General features: G+C 43.4%; 1 protein-coding gene across 3 annotated transcripts in view; it reads right to left on the bottom strand.

The window, feature by feature from the left end:
- Positions 1–4,803: 4,803 nt before the first annotated feature.
- The window catches only part of Stag3 (STAG3 cohesin complex component), a 30,064-nt gene continuing 19,913 nt past the window's right edge, over positions 4,804–14,954 (bottom strand). For all 3 annotated transcript variants that reach the window (XM_076923361.1, XM_076923360.1, XM_076923362.1), the window contains exons 26-34: positions 14,254–14,355; positions 12,602–12,750; positions 12,276–12,404; positions 12,036–12,193; positions 7,630–7,816; positions 7,358–7,459; positions 7,015–7,087; positions 5,377–5,445; positions 4,804–5,152 (exon numbers count right to left, since the gene is read on the bottom strand). In XM_076923361.1, coding sequence (XP_076779476.1) covers positions 5,144–5,152; positions 5,377–5,445; positions 7,015–7,087; positions 7,358–7,459; positions 7,630–7,816; positions 12,036–12,193; positions 12,276–12,404; positions 12,602–12,750; positions 14,254–14,355 — 978 coding nt within the window. In that variant the 3' untranslated portion in view covers positions 4,804–5,143. The remainder of the gene's footprint in view (positions 5,153–5,376; positions 5,446–7,014; positions 7,088–7,357; positions 7,460–7,629; positions 7,817–12,035; positions 12,194–12,275; positions 12,405–12,601; positions 12,751–14,253; positions 14,356–14,954) is intronic.

Consider the following 14,954-nt stretch of genomic DNA (forward strand, 5'->3'; position numbering starts at 1 on the left):
GCACTGGAGTCAGAACTGGAGACTCAAGGTGGGTGAGGATCAGCCTGGTGTGAGTAGCCCATAGTTGCCACCTGAGGCCATGGTAAGGTCCTGGCCCAGGCTACCACTGAGGGCCATTCATGTTTGAGTCCATGGACCTGCAGCAGCAAGGGCCTGTGTCTGTGGCCCACATCACTACCAAAGGCCATGAGGATGTCCCTGGTCTGGGCTGCCTCCTGAAACCATCTTGATGTCCTAGGGCTGGGCAGAGCTGGCCCTCTCCTCACCAGCTGCAGCACTCAGGGGAGCCACTTGCCTGGGCAGTGTGGGAGCTGGCCCCAGTGTCACTGGTGAGCTAGTCTGAGCATGTGAGAGGAAGAGCTGGCCCTGCCCCTAGGAGGGGCAGTACTGAAGAGTTGGCCCTGGTGGCATGGATGCAAGAGAGCTAGCCCACATGGTGTGAATGCCTGAGAGGCAGACTTGCCTCTTGCTGGCTGCCACAAGTAGGAGAGCTGGCCCTGCCCTTCTCCTGGGCAAAGTGGAAGAGCTAGCTCTGGTGGTACAGGTGAAGAACTGGCTGAACCACACAGCCACCACACAGGCTCAGATCTAGGGCCTTGAGTTGGCCAGCTGCAACATCCACCCGAGATTGTGTGATAGGGCAAGTCCTGAAGAACCAAAGCTACAGGCTCTCCATGACACAGGGCAGCAGGATATCCAAGAAGAGCTTGGTGAGGATCCAGAATTGATGGTGTAGCAGGAACCAGAGGCCTCAAACCACACCAATGACTTACTGCAATCAACATTCACAAGTAAAGCTGTTTGGGCAGAAAGGTATACTGTGTGACAGACTGTGACATACTGCAGCTTCCACAGCAAGGCTTTCGTTTAATCTATCTATCCTCCTCCTCCCTCTATCCTCCTCCCCCCCCTCTCACTCCCTTCTTTCCTCCCTCCCCCCGCCCCCGGTTGTGTTTTATTGTTTTCTGTTGGGGGACATTGTAAGAGTGAAGAGAGGGATGAGATGACTGCGATTGGGATGCAGAATGTGAAATTTACTAAGAATCAATTTAAAAAGGAAATGAAGATCACTTCTAACTTTATAGTGAAACAGAGGGTGTGCTGGTGAAAGCATTTGTTGCTCTTACAGAGCATGTGATGTGAATTTGGCTCTCAGCATGTTTAGTTCTCAACATCCATTTCAGGTGCTACAACCACCTGTAACTCCAAGGGATCCAATGCTCTCTTCTGGCTTCTGTGGGTACCTGCACACACATATAACACAGAAACAAATAATATATAAAAATAAATCTTGGGGTTGGAAAGATGACTCAGAGGTTAAGAGCTTTGCCTGCTCTTTCAGAGCAGCTGCACCTGAGTCCCAGCATCCACATGGCAGTTTACAACTGTCAATAACTTCAGTTCCTGGGGATACAGTGCCCACTTTGGGCCTCTTTGAGCACTTCTCACAGCTGGTACACACATATATACAGGCAAAACATCCATATACATAAAATAAAAATAAAAACCCAGGGGGTAGGGAGATGACTTACTTAGTAGTGCCATCCATGTACATAGGCAAACCTGAGTTCAATCCCTAGCAAACACTGGATAGGAACAAAAAGCTGGACATGTACATATAATCCCAGTGTTGGGGAGGAGTTAGGAGAATCCCCAGGAGCTGGTCAGCTAGTCCACAACTAATAAACACCAGGTTCAGTTAGAGACTGTCTCAAAAGATGAGGTAAACAGTGACTGAGGAAGATACCACACATGTAAGTACACACAGAAACATGCACAAACTACAAAGCTATTCTTCTGGTGCCTTCAGTGGGACCTACATGTCACAGGCCATCTCTAATTGACATTAGCATTTTTGAAGGAAAGGAGGCAGGCCAAACCCACAAGGCATCACCACCGAGTGGCTGAGGTGCTTCAGGGAAGACTTCTGGCTTTCAGGTCCCAGACTACCATTCAAAACAAAAGTCATTTCTAACCTATCCTGTAAGGAGGATGCTATCTGTCCTTGGAAATCATTTTTTTTTTTTTTGATGTTTCCAAGTTTCCCAAAATGGAGACTTTGGGGGAGGGGCTGGATTTCTCTACTGAAGCACTAAATACAAAGAGCTTATCTATGCCATTTGGATCAATGTTGAAACCCTTTTTGAAGTTAAAGAGGTTGTTAGAACTATTTACCAAAACAGCTTTCAACAAGAACTTCAGAAAATGCTAAATTATGTCTTTTTAAAGCAAGTGTCTCTTTGTTCTAAACATTTTTTCTTAACATTAAAATGTATTTTGTACTTCTAACTACCAACTATTTAAATACTATGGTGGTTTAAATGAGAATGCCCATTATACAGATAGGTTCAAGATTTTGAACATTTGGTCCCAGTTGGTGGCACTGTTTTAGAGCGGAGGTGCTGCCGCTGAGGTAGACTTTGAGAGTTCAAAGCCTTGTCACTTCCAGTTCACTCTCTGCTTCATTCCAGGAGCCATATCTCTTGCCATGATGGACTCTTACCTCTCTGGAACAGTAAGCAAAATAAACTTTTCCTTCTAGAAGTTGTTTTGCTTATGGTATTTTAATACAGCAACAGAAAAGTAACTGATAGATACACTTAACTCACCTACTATATTTAAATGTGCATTGAAATGTACAAAATGAGGGATTATTGACATGATTATTTTATTTATACATATATTTTGAAGTTAAAATAACATCATTTACAAGTAGTTATTTTTAAAACAGTATGTTTCAACAACAGCCATATAGCCCAGGATGGCTTCAAATTTTGGTCTTCTGACTCAGCTTTGCTAGTGCTGGGATTACAAGTATGTGCCACTACATCTTGCTTAAAAGGAAAAAGAATTAAATGACAAGGACCCCCCCCCCCCCAAACTTTTGGACTGATGTGACTCTAAGGATTTGTCCCAGTTACCATGGTATATTGACTGGATCATGTGTCAATTTGACACAAGCTACAGAGAGGAAGGAGTCTCAATTGTGGAAATGCCTTCATGAGATCTAGTTGTAAGGCATTTTCCCAATTAGTAATCAATCTAGGAGGGCCCAGCCCATAGTGGGTGGTGCCATCCCTGGGCTGGAGGTCCTGGGTTTTATAAGGCAGGCTGAATAAGCCAGTAAGCAGCGTCCGTTCATGGTCTACGCACCAGTTCCTGTCCCAATTTCCTTCAATGGACTAACAATTAGTAGTAATGTAAATGTAAGCCAAATAAACCTTTCCTTTCCAACTTGCTTTTCAGATGGTGTTTATCACTGCAAAAGAAACCCTAAGAGACAGCCCATATTTAAAGGGAAGATGGCCCAATCTCCCAACACAGTGCCAAAAACAAATGTGATATGAGGGGTGGGAGGTGTAACACATCCCCAGATTCTGAGGCCAGGGACCGATTGATCCACCATATTGTGTCATCTGGATATTCACATTTACAAAGTCTACAAGTTTCTCTTTTCATTTCTGAAGTATCCTTGGCGAGTATTTAAGTAACTCAGGGATCTTTTCCCACCTGGATTCTTCTATCTCATATTCCTTGAAAATATTCATATTTTCACCTCAATGTTCAAAAGTGCTTCCATATTCCACAGATCCCCGAATCTGCTGCAAGGGAAACCACCAGGCTGCCTTCCAAAAAGAGACTCACACTCCAACCTCTTCTTTTATCTGGGATGGGAGAGGAAGTGTAGCAAAACCAGCAAAGTGGGGACAGGTAGAAATGATTTGGCTGGGTGGCCTGATCATTGGAAGACTGTTCTTTCCAGACTACCACTGGATGGATGGTGGTGCTCAGAAAGGATCTGTAATAAAGGGCTGGAAAAGGACTTAAATCATATCTCCACAGAGCTGCTGAAGAGCTCCATAAGCCCCAGAAAAAAGTAGTGGCATCACAAAGCCACACAGCTGTCTTCATGTTTGTGACAGCCTATCTGGTACAGTACAGAGGTCCTATTGTTGCTGTAAGAGACAGAGCAAGAATTAACAAGTCCTATTTACAGAAGGCAAGTCTCCTGAAATTTTGTGGCAATCAGGTGAGAGATATATTAGAGAACAGACCGGAGATGGGTGTCAGAGAACACTGCAACAGGACTTGTGAGAAACTGGCTAGGGAAGGACTGGTAACGTCACTTTCTTGTATTTGGGGTTAGGTATGTGCAGTAATTTCTGTATTCATTCTCATTCTCTCTCTCTCTCTCTCTCTCTCTCTCTCTCTCTCTCTCTCTCTCTCTCTCTCTCTCTCTCTCTCTCTCTCTCTCTTTGGTTTTTCCAGACAGGGTTTCTCTGTGTAGCCCTGGCTGTCCTGGAACTCACTCTGTAGACCAGGCTGGCCTCGAACTCAGAAATCCGCCTGCCTCTGCCTCCCAAGTGCTGGAATTAAAGGCGTGCGCCACCACCACCCGGCTCCTACTCTCGGGTACTGTGAGTCTGAAAACATTCACGTCTTTGGGATAAAGGTATGAAACTATCCTGAAAAGAACCATTGGACGACAGCCACCATTCCATGCTCTGTGAGCTTGGTGGGTAGAACAAGTTTCAAGAAGGTTCGACCTCACTTGCCCATCAGTGCCATCTTTTTTCACTTTGGCCTTCACTATCACCATCAGTGCAACTGCTCACAGACAGCTACACTCTCCTCAGCCATCTGTCCATTCATCTCACTGACACATCCATCAATCCTTGAAAGTATATATATATAAAATACCTGAGCATATAGAGGCAATTAAATAGGGGGCCATGGTGCCAGGAAGCCAAAGAACCCAATCTCCATCTGCATGACAATCTCAAGCCACACCTGTGAAATAGCTGATGTGAACATGTTTATTGAGAGCTTGGTAGTTTGGAGAAGAGATATCAAATAGAAAGTTTACTAAACTTTAGTGCTGAGGTAAAGTCTCCCTACCCAACTCCCACCACTGCAAACAGGTGAAAGCATAAAGCTATGGCGCATTAAGGATGACAGGGCTCATGGCATCTGTATACAGCATCCACTGCAGAAAGAAATGGAGGTTTGAAAAATAAGGCCATTTCTCTTTTCCTTTAATGTACTTTGCTGGGACCCAAAGAATGCTTCATTTTACTCCTTCCTTCTGCTCACTCATGGCCTTGCAGTAGTAAGTAGAGAAAGGGAGAGGCCTAAAGTCCCATCAGAAATCCTGCAACAAGAAGGAGAATGGAAGACATGAAGTTTAGGGAAAAAACAAGTAGTAAACAGAAGGCTGTGTGTTCTAGGGTAGCCACTCTAGTTCCCTCACATGGGCTCCTGAAGACTAACAGAGAGCTGCCCGTGGGTTCTGGTCTTTCTATCTATTGGAATGATAGACAGCTGGCCACCCTCACTTCCAAGGGCACACATACACACTAGCCCTGAAACACTCACCTCCATGTTCAGCTCTGTTGTATCTAACAGGTCCAGCCCATGCTCACTGGAAGAAGGGCTATGAGGTAGCTAGAGCAAACAGAGTCAAAAGTTAGAAAGACTATTCTGAAATTCTACCCAGCAACAGAAACATGGTTCCTTCTGAAGTCTCAATGAATAAATCAGAAAACTGACTCCTCTCTTGGCCTCCAAGCTAGCCTCTTTACATGCATTCAGCTCTGGAACCAGAGAATGGGATTGACCTAGCCCTCTGTACAGGTTATTTAAACAGAAGTATGAAGGTGCTATTTGAATTTTCCTTTTCCTACCCAGAGAAGACAATAAAATAATAGCAGACAGTATTAGCTTCGTGAGGATTAAATGTCTGCAGCCTCTGCTCCCCTCTACCTCCTGCAAGACCTACCTGATATGTATATTGAGATCCTAACCCTTGGAGCCCATAAAAGAGGTGTGTTTAGGTGAGAGAGTGGAGCCCTTAGAACTTTGTTAGTGCCTTCACAAGAGGCTAGCATTGGCTTGCCCTTGCCTGCATGTGAGATAGCCTGTAACTAGCAGCGGACCCTTACCAGAATCCATCTGTGTTTACCAAAACTCAAGATGTCTAGCTTCCAGAGCTGAAGGAATAAATGTCTGCCATTTATAAGCCTATAGCCATGCTTCTCTGAGCTAAGGTACAATCCTTTGCAGTTTACAAGGAGTTTTGTACTCTATAATATGTGTAAATTCTCCATTGTAAGGATGGGGAAATGGAAGTTAGACAAGCAACAGCTAACTTCATATGAAACTAAGGACTCACAGTCAGGTGACCTCACTTCAAGCTCCCTATTTAGTTCACTAGATCAGATCATCCATCTAAAATTCAGGTATCCAGAGAAGAGAAAGGAGTTAGTGGAGGGACAGGGATGGACAGCCTTGTCAGGAAAGAGGAAGGAAGGAAGGAAAGAAGGGAGGGAGGGAGGGAGGGAGGGTGGGTGGGTGTAGCTGGGGTAGACTGAGTATTCTGTTCCTGGCTCTAGGCAATTCTTCTAGCTCTTGGGAGATTCTGTGGCAACAATATTTATTTGAAGACTGTGAAGGAATGTGCTATTCCAATTCTTTTCCTTTTTTAAAAAAAATTGTGTGTGTGTGTGTGTGTGTGTGTGTGTGTGTGTACGTATGTATATCTGCACAAACTGTAGAACAGGACAAGTTTTGGGTATAATTTCTTGCCTTCTACCAATGGGATCTGGGACTGAACTCAGGCTTTCAGGCTCAGCAGCAGGCACCTTTATCGAATAAACTATCTTGCTGGCCTTTGTATTTTTAACTTCTTTTCCTACCAGTTTTCAAAAGCAGGGTCTCACTGTCTCATCCTGGCTGGTCTGGAACTCACTATGTAGCATTAAACTCATAGCACTCCTCTTGCCTCAGTCTCCTATGTGGGAGATTATGAGTGTAAATGACTTCCTCTGGTCATTTCTAAGCTCCTTATTTAATAAAAGTAAAGTCCGAACTAAGTCTGCAATCTTTCCTCTTTCCCTCTATGATTCTTTCCAACAACCTTTAGCAACTTTCAAAAAAAAAAAAAAGTCATCATGAAGACTAAGAACAGGTGTCTCAGCCTCTAAGTTCTAGGAGAAGGGACTACTGGGTCCACACCTTGTCTCCACACTGCCATTCTTCATCCAGAAGTCTTAGCTCTTCATCCTCATCTTCTTCCATAAGGCTGAGTCTGTGGTAGTGGCAAAGAGTAGAGGCTTTCAGATGGTCCTTTAAGTCCCCCTCAGTTTCTTCTCAAAGGCATGGGGAAAGAGGGCCGGGCAGCAGGAGGGGCAGGACTTAGGCTCTAGTGCACACTCCTGCTTCTGGAGAAACAGTCCTTTGCATACTAGAGAGACATGCTATGCTGGAAAGAATGTTCTGAGACCAAGACAATCCAAGAAGCACTAGCTCAGGTGAGAAGTCAGAGTGGGTAACACCAGCATGAGAAGGGAAACCTCACCGGGTCAGCTGCCTGCTCAAGCCAGATCCTGAAGGATCACATCGAATCTGGAAACATGGTACACTTGACATCTTCAACCTCTGGGTGCCTGAGAGTTGCTGACTATTGAGAATAAAGCAGTGACAGGGTTTGATAAAAAGCAAAAGGTAAAAAGAGAGAACATCACAGAGTGTAGAGGAAACATTGCTGCTATAAAAGCACCATAAGTACCCAGAGATTAGAAGGTTCTACAGGGATAAGAACAGAAACACCAAGGTTTCCCTTGGCCTCACCTGCAGATCAGCTCTGGTCCTGATCCTGGTCTTGGTCCTGATCTACCTTTTTGCCTCTTGCCCACTGTCCTCAGAGACTGCCTTGTCTTCACTGCTGTGGAGGTGAGGGTAGGTGTTGTGGGGCCACTGTTTAGCTGAAGGCTTTCTTCCTGGGATGAGGACTCTTCTTCCTGAAGCCTGCAGGGGCCTGCAAAGAAGTAGATACATATATCAAATAAATCAGAGCTACTTTTGTAAACTTGTCCCTTGTCTCTTATGGGAAAGTTAAACAGAAGAGAATGAAAAAATTATGTAGCCTTATTTTGTTCCATCTCAAGAATGAATAGAGCCCTACATAATAATAATACCTGGGTGCTATAGTGGGATGCTGTATCATTATATACAGTTCCTATCCTAGAAAATACTACCTACCTAGGAAACAAGATAGACAGAGACAAATATCCACTTCCACTTCACAGAGAACATAAACATTTGATAACAAATGTGGGAGATGAGTGATTCTCTAAAATTAAGCAGTTTGTTAAGCAATGAGTTATGAAATCCTATCCATTCTAGATTGATAGTAAACTGTTTTTGGAGCAGAGACTAGAGCAGATGTATAAGGGCCAGGGAGATAGGGTTTTCTGAAGTCAGAAGATAAAAGAATGGCAATTCTAGTGTCTTCTTACCAGAGAGGCTGAGTACAGGAGCTTTCTCTGCCAACTACAGAGGGAAAAGGAGGACGACGCCACCAACTGAAGTGTCCCCACCTAAAGCTCTCCTTCCCTGGGGAAACTCAGGTGATGATTTTAAAACTGCAGCCAAATATACATCACCATTTGCCAGTATTGAACAGTCACACCTCTACTGACCCTCTTCCTTCTCTATGACCATGTATCTACATAGAAAGAAACCCAAAATTTGCTGCCATTAACCTATAAGAAGGATTATAAATATCAGAGGCTGTAGTTATAAGTAAATCTTTGTGAACCTGGACCAGTGAATGGTTCCTTAAGACATGACATGATGGGCCGGGCAGTGGTGGTGCATGCCTTTTTTTTTTATAACTGTATAAAAACCGGCTGACCAGCCGTCACCTCTCCTTTTGGATACAGGATGAACCCCAGCATGCTGAAAAAAATACACTCCTCTTAATAATCCCAGCACTTGGGAGGCAGAGGCAGGTCAATTTCTGAGTTCCAGGCCAGCCTGGTCTACAGAGTGAGTTCCAGGACAGCCAGGGCTATACAGAGAAACCCTGTCTCGAAAAACCAAAGGAAAAAAAAAAGACATGACATGACATGAAATGCACAAGTTTAAAAAATAAAAAATAGGTAAAGTGGTGAATCGGTCAGCTCAGAGCCTTTGGAAAATTCCACCAGGACCCCTCACTTCCCAGAAGGGAGAAGTCCTTAGAGCACATAGGCACCCCTCCCCTCCCCTCTTGAAGGGAGAGGCTAAATCACATTCCTCACAAAGACCACAGGGGGAGACAGATCATTGATGACCTGCAGATAAGGGAAGCTCAGAGTGTATAGACACATTCCTCAGGGCTGGCCGCCCATTAGCCCCCAACAGATAAGAAAAGCTCTTGCCACCTCATTCCCTAAGGGCCAATCAGTTTAAAAGTCACACTATTCTGCCAATCACATTGTGTCTAGTGGCTGTTGCTCTATTCTACCCTGAAAACTGTATAAAAACCGGCTGACCAGTCATCGCCTCTCCTTTTGGATGCAGGATGACCCCAGCATGCTGGAAAAATACACTCCTCTTGCTTTTGCATCAATCTCTGGCTCTGCATGGTTCACTAGTGGGGGGTGGGGGAGGGATCCCCGGTAGCTAAGGCTTGTCAGAGTATTACAGTGAAATTCATCATAATTAAGAATACTAACAAACTAACCAACAGAATTTGAAAATATTTTTATATCTCTTTACCTAATAAACATCTATCTAGAATGTGTAAAGAACCCTCAACAACTTAACAATAAAAAGACAACTCAATTTTGAATGAACAAAAGAAAGTGAGCATGGTGGCCATGATCTGTAACCCTAATACCTGGGAAATGGAGAGAAAAAAAAACAGAAGTTCAAGGTCATCTTCTACTATATATAGTTCAAGTCCTGCTTGGCCTACACAAGACCTTGTCTCAAAGAAAAATAGACAAAGGATTTTACTAAACAATTCACCAAAGATGAACTTTCTATAAGAACATGAAGTAAAAAACTCAATTTTGTTATTCAGTAGGGAAATATAAACTGAAAAGAATGAGATATCAATTCAGTCACTAGAAGATAAACACAAGAAGCCCAGACAGTCACAAATACTGAGAGAGAAAGAAGTACTTGGGCTCCCAATTGTCTGGAAACTCCACTGCTAAGGTCAAAGTCTGATATTACTGGAAAGCCCAGAGCTCAATGCAAAATGGCAGACTCCCTTTGTCAGTGGGCTTTCTTCTTCTCTACCTGGGGAATCTCAGACTCCATCTCGCCTATTTGAGAACCATCATGTAGCCCTGCACCTAAAATTCCTGAAATGCTTGCCCATGCTAATGAGGCATCTAAGTACCTCAGCCCTCAGCCAATGACGTTTGCCCGCCCTGGATATTCTCACCCCTTCCCCAAAACTATATAACCCTTGATTCACCCTGAATAACGTGTATGTATACAAGCTGTTTCTTTAATACCATCTAAGAGAGTTGTTTCATTGAATGTAGTCTAAAAAAGCTCTATCACTGAAATCTCCAGAGGAAACCTTCTTGCCCCTAGCATTCACTGCTGGACCAGGGTCCTACTGACCCACCAGTTCCAGACTTTGCTTCCTCCTTTCCCTACTGGTGTATACTGGGGTCTGGACACTCCAAGAGAAGGGGCGGACCACAAAACTTGGCTCTGCTTCATCCTTCCCCATTCGGTGTGCAGTGGTGCCTGGACACCACAAGGGAAGAATGGAAAACCAGAACCACACCCAATCACTGCTGGTGGGCATGTAAAATGATGTAGGCACTTTAGAGAACAGTTTGATAGGTCCTTATAAAGCTAAATGTTGAGCTTCCATATGACCTAGCCAGAAATTCCATTCCCAAATATATCTCAAAGGTATGTCCACTCAAAACCTTGTATATGAATTTTAATGACATGCACATCAGTCAAACAATGGAAACAACTTAAACGTTAATCAATTTATGAGTAAAACAGGTAATGACCATACAATGGACTATCATTCTGCTATAAAAAGAACCCAAAAAACAGACTAAGCAAAAAAATAGACACACAAAGCCTCATATGTTGGCACTGCTTAGATAAAAGTATCTGCCAGAGGCAAATTCAGAGAGAGGAAGGTCAGTAACAGTGCCTTGGGTCAGGAGGACAGGGAGAACCATGAGTGTAACAGGGACATAGCTGCTTTTGGAGAAGTGAAAATGTCTGAACATTAAAGACCGGTGGGATGGTACGATGGCTCAGCAGGTAAAAGTGCTAGCTGGAAAAACTCCAAACCTGGGTTCAACACTCAGAATCCATGTAAAGGAGAGAGTCAACTCTATAGCACCGCCCTCTAGCCGCCTCATGCACAACATGACAAGTACATGCTATACATATTACACACACTTAAAATAATTTTAAGACTAATAAAATTAAAATGTTAAAGTCTTACATAAAGATTATGAATTTGCCAGGTATGGTGGCATACACCTTTAGTGCCCAGCACTCAGAGGCAGAAGGATTTATGTGAGTTTAAGGCCAGACTAGTCTACAAAGTGTGTTCCAGAACAGCCAGGGCTAAACAGAGAGTCCCTGTCTCAAAGGAAAAAAAATAACAAAAAGCACACAAAATTAAGTACTAAAATAAAAATAAAAAAAAATAGTGAAGAAACAGTCAGCAGTTAAGAGCACGTCCTGCTCTTACAGATCTCAATTCAGCTCACAGGCACCTGTGCTCACACACACCCACACCCACATGCACACACATGTCCACAATTAAAACTTGTCAAGGAAACATAAAAGCTATTGATGTATACACTTTAAGAGGATAACTTTGACTTTTATGATTTGTAAATTGTATCTCATTAAAGCTGTGACAGTTTCAAAGTTGGCATATGAAACAGATTAGAATATTTTACTTGAGACAATGTAAAAAAGAAAATTAAAGATATTAGGTAAATTTTAAGATAAGTGGTGATCTGAAAATTATGAGAAATTAATGTATTGTTTGCTGTCAATCTTTGGCTTTATCATTAGTTTCTATATAATTTTTCAAGTTTTCTATTTTAAGCAGGCTAGGTAAATGATGAAGAAAATAGATGACAGGGGGTGCCTGATGAAATATTTGACAAAGTACAACTTTGAAGAAGATCAAAACCCATCTCCTGTTATTAAGGCAACTGGGATGTGGTGCTGAACTGATGCCAGCCCTAACCCTGATCCCTTACCTTTAACACACCTCTTCTTGGAGGGGGGCGGTCCCTGAGGGCTGGCCTCTGCTGTGTTCTCTACAGGGTGGAGGGAGTGGCAGTAGGTGGCAACTGGACCCCAGGGATGGCTAGGTGCCTTGGAGACACACTGCAGACACTTTTCCAGGTATGACAGTCTAAAGGGATGGTACAGAGAATGAACTGAGCCCTCTCTAGACTCTTCTTCAAATCCACATCTCTATTCAACCACTAACTTACAGTAGCTGCTTGTCCTGATGGAAGAGGCGGGGGGAGAACTCTGAAAGAAGCTCCAGGAATGCAAGATTTGGGGGTTCACGAGAAGAACCAGCAGGAGGAAGCTCAGACAATGAGAACTTGATGCCTTCCCTTGATTGGAAAGAATGATTTCAGTTAAGAGTCTGAAACACCCAAATGCACCATCCCTACATTCTTGTTGTCCAGGCACACTCAGGACTTCTACTACTTCTACAGCACTGCCTGCTACTTCTACACATGGCGATGCATCCATTGAGACCTTATTCCCTGCCCTCCATGTACCCAACCTCCAACTAGCACTTCCTTACTTATGCAGCATGACCACAAGATCTCGGTTATGGAGCTGCTGGGGTCCAAAGCTCAAGGCAAATCTCCGGGCCAGGTCTCTCATCTCAATGAAGGCTGGAAGTTCTGTCAGGCCCTGGGGCCCCTGCTCCTGTATCAGTTCTGTGTAGAGCTGTGTGCAGGAGACAAGGCACATTTGGAAAAGGAGAAAAGGTAGCTCAAGAGAAGGTTAACTTTCTTCTCTACTCAAGACCCTACAAGGCTTGGGTGTGGAGTGCCGTCTACCTAGATACTGCCACATCCTGACCCCTGCAGCAGAGTACTTCAGCCCTGCCCCATGAGGGCTTTTAAAAATGTGCCCCTGAGGATCTATCCCAGGGCCTCATACATTGCAGGAAAGTACTTTACCACTAAAAGCCATCCCAGCATTCTAGCTCTACAGAGATAAATATCTCTGATCGGGCTGGTGAAATGGATCAGTGAGTAAAGGGGCTTGCTACTAAGGCTGACTTCCTGAATTCAATCCCCAGAACCCACAAGGTAGGAGAGAACAAATTTCCACACTTTCCTCTGATCACCACACTTACACAGTGGTACATCCTTCCCTTCCACCCCAGCTACAAACACAAAATAAGTGTAACAAACTTTTAAATGTCTGTCATAAATGAAGAATGCTGCAAAAAAAAAAAAAAAAAAAAAAGGCAGACTTAAAAAAAAAATTCCCTAGAGGTTGGAGAAACAGCTTAATGGCTAAGAGCATTTGGTGCTCTTGCAGAGGATCTGGATTCAATTAGCACCCACATGGTGGCTCACAACCATCTATAACTCAAGTCCCAGGGGATCTGACTCCCTCTTATAGCTATGTAGGCACACAGTGCAGATATACATTCAGGTAAAACACCTACATACATAAAGAAATGTTTTAAATTTTCCTATCAGTTTAGTATTGATATTAATAACTGATTTCTATAAGGCTTGGGGAAGGAGGAAACTGTTCAGTTATCTTAAGGTCTGTGGTGGTTTAAATAAGAATGCCTACCATAGGCTCATATATTTGAATTCTTAGTCACCAAAAATTAGAATGATTAAGAGGTGTGGCCTTGTTAGAGAAAGTATGTCACCAAGGTGAGCTCTTTGAGGTTTCAAAAGGCCAAGCCAAGCCCAGTGCTGCTCTCCCTATTCCCGCCTTAAGGATGGGAATATAGTTCCCAGCTGGTGTTCCAGTGACTGCCTGCATGCTTCCATGCTCCTTGCTATGACTATGATAAAGACTAAAACCTCCAAAATTGAAAGCAAGGCCCCAACTTAAAATACTTCTAAGAGTTGCCATGGTCATGGTGGGTTTTTTTTTCACAGCGATGACTAAGACAGAGTTTATAAGGTGTGAAGAAATCTGTCACAAGAAGTGAGATTCAAGAAAATTTCTGTCCTTAAAAATTTTGCAGCAGCCAAGCAGTGGTGGTATACACCTTTAATCCCAGCACTTGAGAGGCAGAAGCTAGCAGATCTCTGTGAATTTGAAGCTAGCCTTGTCTACATAGTGAGTTCCACATCAAGAGTACACAGAAAAACCCTGCCTTGAAAACAAAACAAAAAAAACTTGCATCTGTAAGTAAAGGTGGGTGGGAATCTTGGAAGAGTAAGCCACAGTTATTATGCCTCCAGGCAAAAGCACCTGCTTTAGGCTCAGGAGGAGGATCCGAGAGCACTGACAGCGGTCAATTTGTCTTGCCCGAGTTAATGTTTCCTTGATAATGTCACCATAGTCTTCATAGAACTAAGAGAGAGGAAATGAAGAAGGTAACATTAACCACACGAAAAAATCTTTGATTTATTACTCCACATTCCTAATTACAACTTCCCAGTGAGCCTTAGGTAGGAAAAACAGTTGCCTGAGTATAAATAACTCAGACTAAACCTCATCTCTAAATATTGCACTGTTCAAAAGAAACCAGATGTATGAAAGAAAGAAAGAAGAAAGAAAGAAAGAAAGAAAGAAAGAAAGAAAGAAAGAAAGAAAGAAAGAAAAAGAAAAACCTAGGAGCAAAAATTGGTTGAATCTATGTACTGGAGAAAAAGAATAGGGCACTAATACCTACCCTCGGATAACACTGGAGCCTACACATCCCTCACCACCAGTCTAGAGTTTGTAAAACAAGAGTTTCTGTGCTGTTCATTGCTCTGTCTTTAGTACCTGGTATGTCTGGTGCACTGCAGATGGTCAATAGAGAGGAACTGAGGAAATGGTAAATACACACACACACACACACACAGACAGAGAGAGAGAGAGACAGAGAGAGAGACAGAGAGAGAGAGACAGACAGAGAGAGAGAGAGAGAGAGAGAGAGAGAGAGAGAAGTGAAGCGAAGAGAAGCG

The sequence above is a fragment of the Arvicanthis niloticus genome, chromosome 24 (assembly GCF_011762505.2).
Source record: "Arvicanthis niloticus isolate mArvNil1 chromosome 24, mArvNil1.pat.X, whole genome shotgun sequence".
In the NCBI taxonomy this organism is placed as follows: Eukaryota; Metazoa; Chordata; class Mammalia; order Rodentia; family Muridae; genus Arvicanthis; species Arvicanthis niloticus.